The sequence below is a fragment of the Eulemur rufifrons genome, chromosome 4 (genome assembly GCF_041146395.1).
Source record: "Eulemur rufifrons isolate Redbay chromosome 4, OSU_ERuf_1, whole genome shotgun sequence".
NCBI lineage: Eukaryota > Metazoa > Chordata > Mammalia > Primates > Lemuridae > Eulemur > Eulemur rufifrons.
This window is the reverse complement of record NC_090986.1, coordinates 77063376-77082116: the sequence shown is the minus strand read 5'-3', so window position 1 is coordinate 77082116 and position 18741 is coordinate 77063376. Positions and strand designations below refer to the sequence as shown.

At 39.9% G+C, this 18741-nt stretch overlaps 1 protein-coding gene across 1 annotated transcript in view; it reads right to left on the bottom strand.

Annotated features, from left to right (window-relative positions):
* The window catches only part of FLT3 (fms related receptor tyrosine kinase 3), a 66493-nt gene extending 52411 nt beyond the window's left edge, over nucleotides 1-14082 (bottom strand). Inside the window, exon 1 of the mRNA XM_069467402.1 lies at nucleotides 13974-14082. Within this exon, the coding sequence (XP_069323503.1) occupies nucleotides 13974-14016 (43 nt within the window). The 5' untranslated portion in view covers nucleotides 14017-14082. The remainder of the gene's footprint in view (nucleotides 1-13973) is intronic.
* Nucleotides 14083-18741: the final 4659 nt, after the last annotated feature.

The window sequence follows — 18741 nt, the reverse complement described above, 5'->3', positions numbered from 1 at the left end:
TCCCACATTGATATTAACTCCTGCAAACTTACTGAACTCACTTATTCATTGTAGTCACTTCTTTTAATGTTCTATAGGATTTTCTACATAGATTGTCATGTTGTCTGCAAATCAACACCGTTTTACATCTTCCATTTCAATATAGGTGCCTTTCATTTATTTTTCTTGCCTTAATACACTGGCTAGAATGGCCAGTACAATATTGAATAGAAGTAGTGACCGTGAGCATCCTTACCTTGTTTCTGATCTTAGGAGAAAATATTTATTCTTTTACCATTAAATATGAGGTTAGCTATTGGTTTTTCTTTTTCTTTTCTCTGTTTCCCAAGCTGGAGTGCAGTGAACATAGCTCCCTGTAGCCTTTAACTCCTGGGCTCAAGCAATCCTCCTGCCTCAGCCTCCTGAGTAGTGACGATGACAGGAGTGTGCTACCATGCTTGGCTCTTTTTAAAAATTTTTTTTGTAGAGTTGGGATCTCACTATGTTGCACAGGATAGTTTCAAACTCCTGGCCTCAAGGAATCCTCCCACTTCAGCCTCCCAAAGTGCTAGGATTGCAGGTGTGAGCCACCATGCCTGGCCCAGCTATTTGGTTTTCATAGATATGCTTAATTAGTTTGAGGAAAACCACTTCTTTTTTTTTAATTTTTTATTTATTTTATATATATTTTTTCTATCACTTTCTCCAGGTGCATCACTTGTAGTTTGCTGAGAGGTTTTATCAGTGATGGATGTTGATTTGGTCAAATGCTTCTTCTTTATCTATTGAAATGATCATATGGATTAGTTTTTGTTCTATTGTTTTTTTAGCAGTATTTCTTTTGTTGTTGTTGAGACAGAGTCTAGCTCTGTTGCCCTGGCTAGACTGCCGTGGCATCAGCCTAGCTCACAGCAATCTCAAACACCTCGGCTCAAGCAATCCTTCTGCCTCAGCCTCCTGAGTAGCTGGGACTACAGGCATGCGCCACCATGCCCAGCTAATTTTTTTCTATATCTTTTTAGTTTTCCAGCTAATTTCCTTCTATTTTCAGTAAAGACGGGGTCTTGCTCTTGCTCAGGCTGGTCTCGAACTCCTGAGCTCAAATGATCCACCCGCCTCAGCCTCCCAGAGTGCTAGGATTACAGATGTGAGCCACCGCACCCGGCCAGTATTTCTTTTTTAGTCTGTGAATATAGTAAACTGCATTGATTGGTTGTCGAATGCTAACCAAACTTGCATTCCTGGAATTAAACACTAGTTGGATATCATGTAATATCTTTTTTATATACCATTGAATTCAATGTTTCTAAATATTACTAAGAAGTTTTGCATTTACATTCATGGCAGTTATTTGTCTATGATTTTAATATCTTTGTCTGGTTTTGGTATCAGAGTAATGCTGGCCTCATAAGTGTTGCCTTCTTTTCAATATTATGGAAGAGTTTGTATAGAATTGGTTTGATTTCCTCTTTAAATGTTTGGTGAATCCCCCAGTGAAGCCATCTACTCCCATAGTTTTCACTGTGGGAATATTTTTAACTACAAATTCAATTTCTTTATTATAGCATTATTGAGGTTATCAATTTTTCTTGAATGAGCCTCAGTAGTATGTGTCTTTCAAGTTTCCATTACATAAATGTTGTCAAAGCACAGGCATAAAGTTGTTAAAAGTATTTACATATTATTCTTTTAATATGTGTAGATTCTGTAGTGATATTGCCTCTCTCATTCCTGATATTGGCAATTTGTGTCTTCTCTTTTTTTTTCCTGATCAGTTTGGCTAGAGGTTTATCAGTTCTATTGATCTTTTATTGCTCTTGGTTACATTGATTTTCTTTACTTTTTTGTTTTCTTTTTTATTTCACTATTTCTGTATTTTCTTTATTTTTCTTACATGGGTTTAATTTGCTATTTTTCTCCTGTTTCTTATGCTTGAATTGGATGTCATTGATTCGAGATCTTTATTCTTTTCTAATGTAACTTACAGTGTTATAATTTAACCCTATAATTAATAATTAAATGATTATCTAATAATTAATAACTTAATGTTATGAATTTCCTCTTTTTTTTTTTTTTTTTTGAGACAGAGTCTCACTCTGTTGCCCAGGCTAGAGTGAATGCCGTGGCGTCAGCCTAGCTCACAGCAACCTCAAACTCCTGGGCTTAAGCGATCCTACTGTCTCAGCCTCCCGAGTGGCTGGGACTACAGGCATGCGCCACTATGCCCGGCTAATTTTTTTTGTATATATTTTAGTTGTCCATATAATTTCTTTCTATTTTTAGTAGAGACGGGGTCTCACTCTTGCTCAGGCTGGTCTCGAACTCCTGACCTTGAGCGATCCACCCGCCTCGGCCTCCCAGAGTGCTAGGATTACAGGCGTGAGCCACCGCGCCCGGCCTGAATTTCCTCTTAAGTACTACATTGGGGCATTCCACAAATTCTCAAATATTTCATTTTTATTCAATTAAAATATATTTTAATTTCTCTTTTGGCTTACTCCTTGATACATGGGTTATTTAAAATTGGGTTATTTGGTTTCCCAATATTTAGGGATCTTCCAGATATCTTACTGTTATTAATTTTTAATTTAATACCATTGTAGTCAGAAGATATACTTCGTATGTCTTGAATCTTTTAAAATTTATTGAAGCTTGTTTTATGGTTCAGAATATGCTCTGTCTTGGTAAGTGTATCGTGTGCCCTTGAAAAGATGTGTATTCACCCAATGTTGGTTGGAATGTTCCATAAATGTGATTAGGTCAAGCTGCTTGATAATGTTGTTCAATTCTTCTCTATCTTACTGATTGCGTTTTCCTTGTTCTATCAATTATTGAAGGAGTGCTGAGCTCTTTATATATAATTGTGGATTTGTCCATTTCTCCTTGCAGTTCAGTTGAATTTTACTTCATGTATTCCCAAGCTCTGCCATTAGATGCATAAATGCTTAGGATTTTTATGTCCTTTTGATGCATCAAGCCTTATAGCATTATGAAATGGCTCTCTTTGTTCCTAGCACTATTCTTTTCTCTGAAATATACTTTGTGTAATATTATGATAGCCCCTCTAGGTCTCCTTTGATTAGTGTTAGCATGGGATATTTTTTTCCATCCATTTATTTTTAACCTATTTGTGTCTTCATATCTAGGACTGTTTTCATTTATGCAGCATATAGTTGGGCTGTGCTGGGTTTTTTAAACCAAATCTGGCAACTTCTGCATTTTAATTGTGATATTTAGATCATTTAAATTTAATGAGATGATTGACATGATTAGGTTTAAATTCTTGTTCTTTGTTTTATGTTTGTCCTATCTGTTTTTTTTTAATTCCTTTCACTCTTTTCCTGCTTCCTTTGGGAATAACTGACCTTTTTTTTTTTTTTTTTTTATGATTCCACTTCATTTTCTTTCCTGGATTATTAGCTATAATGCTTTGTTATTGTAGTAGTTGCTTTAAGGTTTACAGTACACATCTTTACCCTAACACAGTCTATCTTTAAGTGCTGTTATACCATTTCATATATAATATTAGAACCTTACAACAGGATGTTTCCATTTCATCCTTTTCAGGCTTTGTGCTACTGCTGTTATACATTGTACTTCTACGTAAATTATAAACTCTGTAAGACGCTATTATTATTTTTGCTTTAAGCAGTCAATTATCTTTTAAAAGGGATTTAAACAATAAGAAAAAAGTTTATATTTACTTGCATAGTTATTGTTTCCACTATTTTTCACTCCTCTCTGTAAATCCAGATTTTCATCTTATATTATTTTCCTTCTGCCCGAAGAACTTTCTTTAGCATTCATTTCCTATTGTGCTAGACTGGTAGTGATTATTTCTTTTCAGTTTTGTACATCTGAAAAAGTATTTATTTCCTCTCCATTTTCGAAAGATATTTTCTTTGGATATAAAATTCTACATTAATATTATTTTCCTTCAATCCTTTAAAGATGTTGTCTCACTGTCTTTTGACTTACATTGTTCATGACAAGAAGTCTACTGAATTTATGTATCTTTTTTCTCTGGATGCCTTTAAGATTTTCTCTTTTGCCAGGCATGGTGGCTCACACTTGTGATCCTAGCACTTTGGGAGGCCAAGTTTCACTCGAGGCCAGGAGTAACTAGCCTGGGCAACTTAGTGACCCCCCATCTCTAAAATATATGTACATATATATTCTCTCTATCACTGGATTTAACCAATTTGATTATAATGAGTCTTTTGTAGTTTTCTTCATGAGCCATGTGCTTGGGTTTCATTGGGCTTCTTGGATCTGTGGGTTTATCATTTTTATCAGATTTGGAAATTATTCCTCTATTATTTCTTCAAATATTTATCATGTCCTCATCCTTCCCTTCATTCTCTCCATCAGGAACTCTAATTGCATGTGTATTTGACCACCTGAAGTTCTACAGCTCACTGATTCTCTGTTCATTTAATTGAATATTTTTTCAGTGTTTATTTGGATAGTTTCTATTGCTATGCCTTCAAGTTCACTAATCTTTTCTTCTGCAGTGTTTTATCTGCAGTTTATAATTTTATCCTGTGTAACTGTAGTTTTCATCTATAGAAGTTTAATTTGGGTAAATTTTTATATCTAATATGCCTCTGCTTAACATGTACAATCTTTCCTCAAACTTAGGGAAAATATGGTATATTGTTATAATAATTGTTTTAATGTTCTTACCTACTAATTCAATATTCTATGTCATTTCTTGGTCCCTTTTGGATAACTGATTTTTCTCCTTATTATGAGTTGAATTTTTCTCCTTCTTTATTTGTCTAGTAATTTATAACTGAGTGCCAGACATTGTGAATTTTATCTGGTGTCAGATGTCTTTGTATTCTATTAAATATTATTGAATTTTTTTTCTGGGATGCAATTAAATTTATCGTAAACATTTTGTCCTTTCAGATCTTGTTTTTGAGCTTGGTTAGGTGTGATGAGAGAAGTGTTTAGTCTAGGGCTAATTTTTCTTCACTAGTGGACTTCGTCAAAATTAATAACTTCTGCTCTTCAAAAGACATTGTTAAAAAAATGAAAAGGCAAGACATAGACTGGAGAAAATATTTTCAAAACACATTTCTGACAAAGACTTATATTCATAATACACAAAGAATACTTTAAACCCAATAGTAAGGAAACAAACAACCCAATAAAAAATGGGCAAAAGATATAAGACGACACTTCACTAAAAAAAAAAAAAAAAAAAAAGGATGGTAATTAAGCACATGAAAAGATGCTTAACATTATTGGTCATTAAGGAAATACAAATTAAATCCACAAAGACATATTTCTATATCCCTATTAAAATGGTTAAAGGACAAAAAAATAAACTGACAATACATGTTGACAATGATGCTGAACAACTGCAACTCTCATACATTGTTGGGGTAGATGAAAAAAGGTACAATCACTTTTAAAAACAGTTTGGCAGTTTCTTATAATGTTAAACATTCACTTAGCATACAATCCAGCATACAATACCACTCCTAGGCATTTACCCCAAAGAAACTAAAATCTATACTCACACAAAAACCTGTATCAAATATTTATAGCTGTTTTATTCATAATTGCCAGAAACTGGAAGCAAACAAAGGACCAGGTGGCTGGTGAATGCATAAGCAAAGTGTGGTTGGTATCTCTGTACAACAGAGTATTACTCAGTAATAGAAAGGAAAAATTACTGATATACATAACAACAGATAAATCCCAAATACTTATGCTATGTGAAATAAACAGATTCATAGGCTATATATTATAAAATTCCACTTATAAGACATACTGGAAAAGGAAAAAGGATAGCAACAGAAAAGAGATTACTGGTTGCTGGGAGCTGGGGGTAGGGATTAGGGGATAAAGGAACTTTTAGGGGGAATGGAAATGTTCTATAAGTTGATGTATTTGACCGTTAAACTCATAGAACTGTACAATAAAAAGGGAGAAATTTGCTATATGAAAACTGTACTTTAATAAACCTGACTTTTAAAAAAACCAGAGGATGATTGCCACCATCAATATTAAGGTTCTTTTTTTCCCCAAGAATCCATTCAAAAGCCTTAGTGGAAATTCCCAGAGTCCAGTTCCAAACACATTCCAAGCAATGAGGACAACTTTGGAACTGGAAATGAGCTCTCCAAGTGGTACATATTGAAGGGACAGGACTGGAGTGCGGGTAGGGATACAGTGTAAAAAAATTGTCATTAATCTAAAATAAAACTTTATGGCTGGGTGCTGTGCCTCATACCTGTAATCCCAGCACTTTGGGAGGCCGAGGCAGGAGGATTGCATGAAGCCAGGAGGTTGAGACCAGCCTGGGCAACATAGCAAGACTCCTTTGCTACAAAATAATTTAAAAATTAGCCAGGTGTGGTGGTGCACGCCTGTAGGCCCAGCTACTCGATAGGCTGAGGAAGGAGGATCGCTTGAACCCAAGAGTTCGAGGCTATGGTGAGCTATGATTGCACCACTGCACTCCAGCCTGGGCGACGGAGCGAGACCCTGTCTCAAAAAATAATTAAAAAGAAAAGAAAACGTTAGGTTAAAGTAAGAGCTACTTTCCACTGAAAGAAATGTGGATTTAGACATTATTAAATGTCAAAACACCTTATTTTCAAGTTAAGTCTTCTGTGAGTCAAAGAGAACTGGAGAAGAGTTGAGGATAACAGTTTCAAGTCCCTCTTTGGAATAATCAGCTTTGATAACTTTGAATTCGAGTAAGTCATTGAACCTCTCTGGGGCCCATTTTCCTTGTCTAGGTAAATGAGAGCAGTGGAATAGGTAGCTCTAAGGTCCCGTTTTCTCCACTCATTCATTCATCCAATGTTCTTTCTCTGTAAATTCTCATGATTTTAACTACCATCTATTTGCTTGTGAGTTCCAAACTCATGTCTCCTATGTGTGTCGCTATATATCTGGGTGGCCTCCCAGGAACCTTAAACTCAAATTGAACTTCCTAAATGTTCCCCCCCTCTCTCTCTTTCTCCATCTCTCTCTCTCTCTTTCTCCATACCTATCTTTCTCTCTCTCTCTTTCTCTTTCTTCATCTCTCTCTCTCTTTCTCCATACCTATCTTTCTCTCTCTCTCTCTCTCCCACGCAGTTAGTAGCGACACATCCACTGTTACCGAGGCCAAAAACCCAGAAGCCATTTTTGACGACTCCTTCTCCCTCACACCCCATTGCCCAGACAATTGCCAAGCCCTGACATTTTGACTTCTTGATAATTTTCAAATCAATCCTCAGCTCCGCATCTCTATTACCATTGCCCTAATTCAAGCCCTTGTCGTCATCTCTGGCTCGGACAGCTGCCAACAACTTCCTAGCTGGCCTCCCTGCCACAGTACTGTTGGCCCAATATCTGTCCTCCACACAGACACCAGAATTGTCTTTCTAAAATACAAATCAGGATGGTTGCAGTGGCTCATGCCTGTAATCCCAGCACATTGGGAGGCCGAGGCAGGAGTATCACTTGAGCCCAGGAGTTTGAGAACAGCCTGGGCAACACAGTGAGACCCTCGTCTCTAGAAAAAAATTTTTAAAAATTAGCCAGGTGTGGTGGCGCATGCCTGTAGTCCTAGCTACTTGGAATGCTGAGCCAGGAGCCAGGAGTTCAAGGTTACAGTGAGCTATGATCGTGCCACTGCACTCCAGCCTGGGTGACAGAGTGAGACCCTATCCCACCAAAAAACCTAAAAACCAAACAAAAAATACAAGTCGGAGCATGTTACTCTTCTGCTTAAGACCCTCCACAACCAACAGCAATGGTTCTTACCCTTTTTTTTTGAGTCACAGACCCCTTTGAAAGTATGATGAAAGCAATTAACCCACTCTCCATAAAAAAAAAAAAAGATAATGTGCACACACACACACACACACACACGCACGCACACAGGGATATAATAAATTCCTTGAAATCCACCCAGAGACTCTTAGTCTACATGATGAAGTCCAAGCCAAAACATTCCTTACACATGATGCAATATGCTCAGGCAATTCTGAATTTTGTTAAAAAATATACATTGAACAGTCTTTAAACCACTTGCTGAGTTACAACTTTGTAAATCACAGTTACTCTAACACTGGGGACCTTCTACATTGTGTCCCAGAAACCTGGAATAGTTTTCGCTCTGCTCTGTGTTTATTACTTCTGTACTTTTCCTTGTTGTCCTATTCGCCTGGAATATCCCTACCCTCTTCTTCTCTGTCAGGTCTTACTTATTCTCCAGTCATGGCTCTGCCATCATCTCCTCTTGGAAGCTTCGCCTGATTCTCTGAGTCTGGGTTACAGGCCCAGCCTCTGTGCCTATTTCTAAATTGCACCACAATTTTCCATCTTTCTATGTGTCTGACTTTTCCCACGACACCTCCAACATTAGACAGTGAGCTCTTTCAAGGTAGGAGACAGTACTGTGCAGCACTTTACACACGTCCTGGACATGGACAGTGCTCCAAAGTGTCTATGGGAGGAGGAAAGGAAGGAAAAAGGGAGGGAAGGAGAGAGAAAAGGAGGGGGGGAGAAAGGAAGAGAGATCTTGTGACTCTAATGATTTCTTCAGGCTTTATATATCTTTCTCTCTAAAGCACTTGCCTAACAAGGAGTGCAGCTGTGCTTTACAGGTATTGTCTGACAAGGAGAAACACACTGCTTATCTCCTTTCTACAAATGAGGAACTTAAGTGCAGAGAAAGTTCCCGCCAGAGTAGAAAGCACATGTTTCCTAACTGTGCTGTTAGTCCTAATATATCTCTCTGCATCACCTCCAAGAACAGAATACCTAACATCAGGAAAATCAGTACTCGAATAGCAAAGTATTTGAAGACTGAATTCAGTGACTATCTTATAATCAAAACACAATATTTTAAAGAAACAATGGCAATATCCTGCTTTAGTGTAGACTGTGAATAATTTTATGGAGGATTCTTGGCTACCAATTGACCTTATGATGACAACAGTAAAAAATATTTTTACGGTTTAACCTAAAAAAATAACAATAGTTCCTCTTTTAGGATCTTATGCAATTCCTCTAGCCACAAAAGAACACTGTGTGTACTTTATATTATTTTTAAATTTCCTTCACATGTGTTGGTACCCATAGAACAGAACCGCATGAGTCGAATTAACGACCATCAGCCACTTCTACAAAAGCTTTCAGTACTTCAGGCCCGCTGATGATACGGCCACAGAAAGTATTCATTAAGAGTAACTAAATCACTTAGGTATAAAGCTCACAGAGTCTTCGACTATGACTACATGAGAAGTGGCCAAAGCTTTTTCGGAAGTCATGGAAAGAATCTCAAGATCACAAAATCACCTGATGAAAGCCAAAAAGCACTACTCAGACAAACCACCCAGCGTGAGATGCACAGGAGTTTGCTCCCGCAGAGCGAGGGAAGGTGAGGGCACAGCGGCAGGACCAAGCTAGGCAAACTGTGAAGTAGGCTAAGCCCATTTCCAGTCCTCCAACTTCCCCTCTCCAAATTCTCATTCCTATTATCTGCAAGGTCCCTTTCAAAGTTCAAAAGATGATACAATACAATACTCTTGAGATTATTTGCTTGTTATCAAATCAAAACCTTTACCCAAAGATTAAGGCAATGTCTGGTGGGTACCGGGGAATCAGCAAGATTGTAAGAATGACAGGGGCTCCTGTCACACAGCAACGAGGAGAAGAGAGAAACACAAAGAACTGTGGAGCCGTGACTGGCACTGAGCCATCCTGTGGGCTTCTCAAGTGAGCTGGAATGCCCTTTGCGTGTAAACTGTAGTCAACAAATTTGGTCAAAAACCATTTAGAAAAGTGCTTCCTTCCAAGACCTGAAAGATGGTCATATTTAACTTGGGAACAGTTCATTTCTTTTACTTTAAATAGAAGAGCATTTTCTTTCCCATAAGCATTAAGAACCAGACTATACATCCATATTTAAGTAGTTTCAGGAGGCAAAAAACCTGGGATCCCTAATCTGACCTGGCGGAAGCTTCCTTCACTGAAACACGCTATTTCTAGTCTGCAGATATTTAGTGATCGGAACTGTGCTGGAGCCACGCGCAGTGGCTCATGCCTATAAGCCCAGCACTTGGGAGGGCAAATTCAAGACCAGCTTGGGCAACGCAGTGAAACCCCATCTCTACAAAAATAGAAATATTAGCCGGGGTGATGGCACAGGCTTGTAGTCCCAGCTACTCAGGAGGTCTCAGAGGTGGAGGATCGTGTGAGCCCAGGAGTTCAAGGCTGCAGTGAGCTATGATCACTCCTCTGCACTCCAGCCTGGGTGACAGAGAGAGGCTCTGTCTCTAAGAAAGAAAACAACAACAACGACAACAAAAACTGTGTTGGAAAGTTTAAATAAAAGAAATCTTCATGCTGAAATGCTTTTCCTGAGGGAAAGGTAATGACCATGAATTTCTTAAATAGAATAAAACTGGTTATTTATAAATAAGTTCCCCCACCCCTATCTCTTTCATCTTTGTACCCCTTGTACCTGGCATAGAAATAGATATTCAATACAAGTTTGTTAATTAAAAAATTTTTTTCTTTCTTTCTCATGCATGCTTTCTCTTCATTTTTCTTATCTGAAGTCTTCCCTGGGATTATAAGGAACTCTTCCTCCTCCACATTTAATATCTCATTACCTGATAGTTTTTTAGTTAAACAACAGGAGAATACAATAAGAAGCCTTACTGATAACTAAGTTACTGAAAGTGCCTTTTTAGTTACAAAAAGTAGATCTATTCTTTAATGGAAAGCAAGTAGTTCACAATTAAACCTAAGAGGATCATTTTCTACAGATAGATATGAAGTATCTAAGAAGAAACGAATAGCCGACCTACACCTATATGATGGCAAGAATTAGAATGAGACTTATAGAGTTGGAGGGGACTTTAACATCAAGTCACCAGGTCTGGTCTCCCATCCAATCCAAACCTTGCCCGGCACCCCTTCCCTTCACCCCCTCCTGAATCATGCCTGCCATGGGCTAGCAGTTCACAAGAAGGCAAATAAAGTAAGATGAGCAAGGAGGGCAAAATGAGTAATTTAAGGCTTTGAACCTACATTTTCTGACACTAGTGAAAGAGATAGTCTCACAGTTCTTGAAATATTGAAATAGCCCTCTCTGTCCAGTATCAGCACACAATGCAGATAAGGCCATGAGGGAGCACATTCCCATTCTTTAAATGCCACTTGGAAAGCTTTATCATTATTCATGAAAGCTAGTGCTGACAATATAAGGAAAGTTCAGATCTCATGTTGTAATTCAGGGAACTTAAAGGTTTTAAGCATATTAAAATCCTCCCTTTAAAGCTTTATCCTTCTTTATTCAAGAAAATCTGTAATACTAGCAAAGACATGAGGAAGGGTGGGCACAGTGGCGCACGCCTGTAATCCTAGCACTCTGGGAGGCTGAGGTGGGAGGATCGCTGGAGCTCAGGAGTTCGAGACCAGCCTGAGCAACAGTGAGACCCCCATCTTTACTAAAAATAGAAAAAATTAGCTGGGTGTGGTGGTACATGCCTATAGTCCTAGCTTACTTGGGAGGCTGAGACAGAAGGATCACTTGAGCCCAGGAGTTTGAGGTTGCTGTGAGCTAGGCTGATGCCACAGCACTCTAGCCTGGGCAGCAGAGCAAGACTCTGTCTAAAAAAAAAAAAAAAAAAAAAAAAGACATGAGGAACTGGAACTGCATACACCGCTAGTGGGAATGTAAATTGGTACAACCACTTTGGAAAACTGTTTGACAGTATCTACCAAAACTCAACATACAACTTCCTACGATCTAGGAATTTTACTTGTGGATATAATCCTAAGGTAAAAGGGTGTTTATATTCACTGAAAAATATGTGAAACAATGTTCATTACACAAAATCAGAAACAACTTATATGTTCTTCAACAATAGAATGGATAAAATAAATTGTAGGGCCGGGTGTAGTGGCTCATGTTTATAATCCTAGCACCTTTGAGAAGCGGAGTTGGGAGGATTGCCAGAAGGTTGAAACCAGCCTGGGCAACATAGCAAGACCCCATCTCTACAAAAAATAAAAAATATTAGCCAAACGTCGTGGCACACACCTGTAGTCCCAGCTACTTGAGAGGCTGAGGCAGGAGGATTGCCTGAGTCCAGGAGTTTGAGGTTGCAGTGAGCTATGATCATGCCACTGCACTCCAGCCTGGGTGATGGAGCAAGACCTTGTCTTGATAAATAAATAAATAGTAATGTCTATTCATACCAAGGAATGGCACCAGCAGCAAAAAAAAAAAAAAAAAAAAAAAAAAAAAAGAAGAAGAAGAAGAAGGAAGAACCACTGCTACAGAGAACAAGGTTGGATCTCATAATCACAGTGTTGAGTAAAAGAAGCTGGAGATAAAAGAGTATTGATTTGGTTTACATAAAGTTCAAAAACAGGCAAAAGTAATCTATGGCATTAGAAGTCAGGACAGTGACTAACTGCGGGGTAGAGGAGGAGAATATTGAGGAGAGGGTGGAGCTAGAACTGCTCTGTATCTCGACTCAATAGTGGTTATGTGAGTACATACATATAAGAAAACTAATGGAGCTGCACTTTTAAGATTCATGCATACTTACTGACTGCCAATTATACTTCATTTAGAAAAATCTGGAGAGAGATACAAATTTCTGAGATCTTTCTTAATTATAAAAGAATTCAATGCAGCTTAAATATAGTTGCAAATCTTGATGTTTGTACTTTTAGAAAGCCTATTATGCTACTGAAAAATGCACTTACTACTTAATATCATTCATAACAAAAAGCTAACATTTTTATTAATAGAATCTGAAAAACATTGTACTATACATTTGAAATATACATATTTACAAACTAGTAAAGATAAATAAGAAATGTAAAATGTGTTTTTCCACTCTTTCTTCCCTTATTACACTTCTTAGTCTTTATCATTCTGAATTATTTGTAACAGAAGCTATTGGAAAAAATTCCTGCACGTCTATATTGCAAATATTTTCTCTATTTGCCAAAGAGACTTCAAGTTAGAATCCTAGAATTTCAGAGCCAAAAGGGACACAGCCAGACTCCCTCACTGGACAGATGAGGCCACCGAGGCTGGGGACGGTGAATGCTGGTCCCAAGGTTGCAGACCTAGGGCAGGAAGCCGAGCTCCCAGGCTCCCAGAACTATGTCTCTTTCAACCCAAATTCGATTCAACACTTACATCTTTCCAAATAGAAAGCTGACACGAACCGGATTGGAAGGGGATTCCCCCCCCCCCCCCCCAGTAACAACTATGCAAGCCAGCAGATTATCTGGGGACAGTCCTCAGAGTCCTTGAAAACCCACTGGGGTTTAATGCCAGGATAAAAAGAACGAGTAGGAGAAAGGGACAGCTAGTATTTTAATATGTAAATCCTGTTTACATAATATTTCCAAAGTAACTATTCGTTGATCCAAACGAATTTTGGCGGAGGTGGGGGGTCGGTACTGGGGCTGACTCCCTCTGGGGGAGAACGCGGCCGCATTTTCCCATCAGAGTTCGCTCCACAAATCAAAACCTCCAAAGAAGAGTTAAAGCCACCCAAGAGTCTACAGCATCCTGGGGTCGGTCCAGGCGAGGTCCCCGGCCACCTGGCGCCAAGCTCACGGCCGCAGACTCACACCGACCGCCCAGCACCCGAGCGCGCGGGCCGAGCGGGCGGCCGCCGCAGCCCCCGACCCCGCTCAGTGCCTTGGCGAGGCCGCCCGCAGAGTCCGGGCCGCCGCTTGGGACCAGGGACCGGGCCGGAGGAGCGACGTTAGAAGAGGGAGGAGGACGTGGGGTGGGAAAAGCCGGGGCCGTGGGCAAGTTCTGGGCGAGTCGGGAGGGCGCGAAAGAGGGGAGGGGCGCGGGAGGCGATGGAACGAGCGAGCGCGGGGAGGAGCGAGGCGCGGGCCGCAGGAGGCGCGCGCACGGGTCCCCAGTGCGGGTGGGGGCTGAGGGGCCGCGCCGGGGGCCGCAGGGGGCAGCGAGCGTGCGAGCGGGGCCTTACCGAGCAGCGGCAGCCGGCCGCCGCGGCGCGCCAACGCCGGCATGGCCTCCGGAGCCCGGGGTCCCCAGGCCGCGCCGGCCCAGCCCTGCGATGCCGCCCGGAGCGGCGCGCCCCGCGCTGCAGGTGGCTCTCTTAAGGATGCGCGTCACCGACCGCAAATTCCCTCGGACTGGTGCAAAGTGGAAGGGGGGAGGAACCCTCTCCCCAGAGGCAGGGGCCGAGCCGAGCAGCCGGTGCCTGGCGCAGCGCTGCAGCCGAGCCCACGTGCCCGCCGCCGTCCGCAGCCTGCGCTCGCGGCGCCCGGGGCTCCCCTACTGCGGCGGGGGAGACTGGGTGCGGTCCCGCCGGGGAAGTTGCACCGGCTCCGCGGCTCTGGCTGCCTTGCTGCCCGGAACCCTCTCGTTTGGACCCGGAGCGTGGGGACCGCAGGGAGCCACAACCAGCCCTCCTAGAGCGCGTGGATCTTTCAGGCCCCAAGAAGGGCGCTGGATCCACGCCACGCTCTCGGTGGATCTTAACTGTGGACTGGTTTTCCTTGTCTCTCCCTCCATCTCCGAGGATGCCCGGGACCCAGTCAGCAGCAGGGTCAGGGAAAACAGGCTGGGTTTTAATGCCAACCAAGGCAATTAGAGAGGTTACCAACAGCCCGCAGAACAAAACATGCTAATATAAATACATCCCAGAGGATGTTTTGAATTATCCGCTCCATGGTCCTTGTTCTTCATATAATTTTCCGAGTTGAAAATTATTTTCTTTGCAATAAATTGAAGATTGGAAAGCTCTAGACGCCAGTTCTTGTTCTTCCCTGACTTAACTAGCCCTTTGACCTCTACAAGCCACTTGTTCTCTGAGTCTCTGTTTACTCACCGTAAATGAAGGGGGGTGGGCCAAGTGTTTTATAATGTCTCTTCCAGTTCTAGGACTTACATGTTCTTAATTATTTTAATCATTTTCTAACAAAGCATTAAGATTGACTGTTTACTCTTGGCCATACGATCCTTTTCCTTAGATGTATCCTATAGTACAACAATTTTCCTCCTAAGGCATGACAGAAACTTTAGAAGTGTCTACCATGGTGCACCCACTATGGAAAATAGTGTAGCAGTTTCTCAAAAAATTAAGAAACCATATGATCCAGCAATTCCACTTGTAGGTATGTACCCAAAAGAATTGAAAGCAGGATCTTGAAGAGATACTCGTACACCCATGTTCAAAGAGGCATCATTCACAATAGCTAAAAGGTGGAAACAGCTGGTGGGCAGGGGGTAGGACACCTGTAATCCCAGCTGCTGGGGAGGCTGACGCAGGAGGATCGCTTGAGGCCAGGAGTTTGAGTCCAGCCTGGGCAACATACTTGTTCAAGTGTTCATTAACAGATGAATGGATTTAAAAAACGTGGTATATACATACAATAAAATATGTTCAGCTTCAAAGAGGAGAGAAATTCTGATACATGCTAAAATATGGATGAATCTTGAGGACATTATGCTAAGTGAAATAAGCCAGTCACAAAAGGACAAATACTGTATGATTCCATTACATGAGGTACATAGTCAAGTGCACAGAGAAAGTAGAAAGGTGGTTACCATGACTTGGGAGAAGAGGGAAATCGGGAGTTAAGGGTTTAATGGGTACAAAGTTTCAGTTCTGCAAGATGAAGAGAGTTCTGGAGATTTGTTGCACAACAATGTGAATATACCTCATCAACACTACTAAACTGTATACTTACAAATGGTTAAGATGGTAAATTTTATGTATGTTTATTTTATCACAATTTAAAAATTTTTTTAGGAATGTTGTGTCTACCTTAGGTCACTGAAGGAAGGAGGCATGAAAAAGTGGGACATGAGGAGATAAAGCAATGAAGTAGACTGGTAATGGGAAGAAAGGTGAGCTCATGGGCCTTCCAATTGCCAAGGTCTAAGGCATTACCTTTTATCTAAAGCTTGATTGCTGTAAGTTAAAGGAAACTGACAATTACAAGTTTGCAAAACATCAGCTTGGGTGGAGCACTGTTCTGGACACAAAATCATAATATATAAATCCTGTTTACCTAATATTTCCAAAGTAACTATTTGTTGATCCAACTGAAATTTGGTGGAGGTGGGGAGGGGGCTGTTACTGGGGATGACTCCCTCATAAAGATATTAATATTGCTGCTTTTTTGAAGAATGTTAAATATAAGGCAGAAATCTCTGTGATAAAGGGTAGTGAGAAGAGAGAAATTAGGAATGGTTTCTATGAGCACTTGATTTTCCCTGGAAATTGGTGGAGAAAAATACTTCTAGAAAGTGCAAATTTTAAGGCCAGGTGCAGTGGTTCACACCTATAATTCTAGAACTTTGGGAGGCCAAGGTGGGAGGATCACTTGAGGCCAGGAGTTTGAGAAGAGCTGGGCAATAGCTAGACCCTGTCTCTACAAAAAATTTAAAAATTAGCCAAGTGTGATGGTGTGCACCTGTAGTCCCAGCTACTCAGGAGGCTGAGGTGGGAGGATTGCTTGAGCCCAGGGGCCTGAGGTTGCTGTGAGCTATGATGACACCACTACACTCTAGCTGGGGCAATAGAGCAAGACCCTGTCTCAAAAAAATAAAAATAAAAAGAACAAATTTTATAGACTGAAATATTTTGGAGTATGAGGTATAAGCTAATATTTAGAAGGTGAGATAATATCCATGATTCTTTAAGGTATACCAAGAGTCATATCTAATATGATGTCCAATTTCTTCCTCACAGCAATACTCTAAGGAGTGTAGCCTGAGATTATCTACAGTCCTAGATTATACACCCAGTTATGCATACAAATTTGAAATTTTGGTTTTGGAGCTCATGATATGAATTCTGTCGTAAAGAAGCTCTTACTGGATCAAGAAGCAACCAGGAAGAATGAGTTGAAAGAGGAGAATTCAGAAGAGAGAAGAATAAGTTTGTTTCTAAATTGAGTATGGTGTCTTATGTTAGCCCTACAAAGGATGTATTTTATCTAGATTTTTATCACCATGAGGCTGCTACATAGATATGAGTAAGTGGTCATCTGTCTAGCATCTTGATACCATGCTTCCAACCCTTAAATTATACAAATATCTCCCTCCCTTCTTCTCTCTCTTAAAAAATTGTGACATGGTTTCCATAAAATCTCACAGGTGAAATACCTTAGCATCATCTTAAAATACAAAACTCTATGTTTTCCTGAAAATAAGGGACAAGCAAAAAAGAATATTTGAATAGGATTCATATGAATTCAGCCAATATATATGGTATAATTTTATACGTCTTTTATTAACAGAGGCTTTGAACCCACCAATTGACAAAATCTGACAAATATAAAGGGTTGGCAAGAATTCAGAGCAAGGGGGAATGCTCACCCACTGCTGGTGGGAGTCTAGATGGGTACAACCTCTTTGAAAAATAATTTGGCATTACTTACTAAATTTGAACATCTGCATACCCTCCACCCAGCAATTTTACCTCTAGATATAAACCTTAAAGAAACTTACACATATGTACCAGGAGACATGTATAAGAATGTTCATGGCATTATCATTTGTAACATCAAAAAATTGGGAACAATCTAGATGTCCACCAACAAAAAGATAAATTATAGTATAGTCATATAATGAAATATTATAGAATAGTGAAATGAATAAGCTACAGTTACGTAAAACAACACAGGTGAATCTCAAAAACATAATGTTGGGGGGGGGAAAGCAAGTCATGGAATAATAGACATAAAGACAAAACCAAACAATATTCTCTTTAGAAATACATCCATAAGAGGTATAAGGAAAGTGAAGGAATAATTATCACAAAAGTCAGGATAGTGGTTAACTCTGGTATGGAGTGAGAACAGAAGGAGATTTAATTAGGAGAGACAAACTGGGGATTTCTAAGGTACTGACATAGCTTATTGGTTTTGTTTTGTATAATGGTGCAATTGTATGACGAGTGCAATTACTATGCACTATGAAGTATTTGCATTAAATAGGGCGCTTTAGCATAAATTACATGGAAGACATTAGTTCATACACCTTGAATTTGTTTGCTTTGTTCTGTAGGTTTAAAAGGTTAACAAACACCTGCTGTTTAAAACTTTCATCGAAGTCTCACTATTGTTGCCCAGGCTGGAGTGCAGTAGCTACTCACAAGCGTGGACCATAGCACAGCACAGCCTCAAACTCCTGGCAAGGGATGCTCCTGCTTCAGCCTCCCAAGTAGATAGGATTATAGGCATGTGCCACTGAACCTAGCTATACTCTACTGTTTTGTAACCTTTGTGGTGGGTACGGATATTCATTTTATTATTATTCTTAAAACCATATGATTATTTTTACATACTGCTTTATGATGTATTTCACACCAAAAGAAAATTTAAAAGGAAGTTTCACACTTCTGCCTATGAGGTAGTCTTATACAAATGAATAAACAACATTTGAATCTGATCAAGATCTCAATCCAACTATCAATTTATAGGAAATGCAAGGGACAGTGGAACATGGTAAACAACAACATAGCAATACAATCAGAAAATTCCAGACCCTAGGAAATGTTACAAGGTAAGTAACCTGGTTTCTTCAACCAAAATTTGTAAGAAAATAAAAAACAGAGAGGTAACCTATAGATAAAAAGAAACCTAAGAGATACAGCAAGCAATTGCAATGTGCAATGTGAACACATTATTTGGATACTGACACAAGCAAACCAGGAAAAAAAAATACAAAATAATTGGGGAAAAGTAACCCCTGCTTTTAATTTTGATATTAAGTAATTA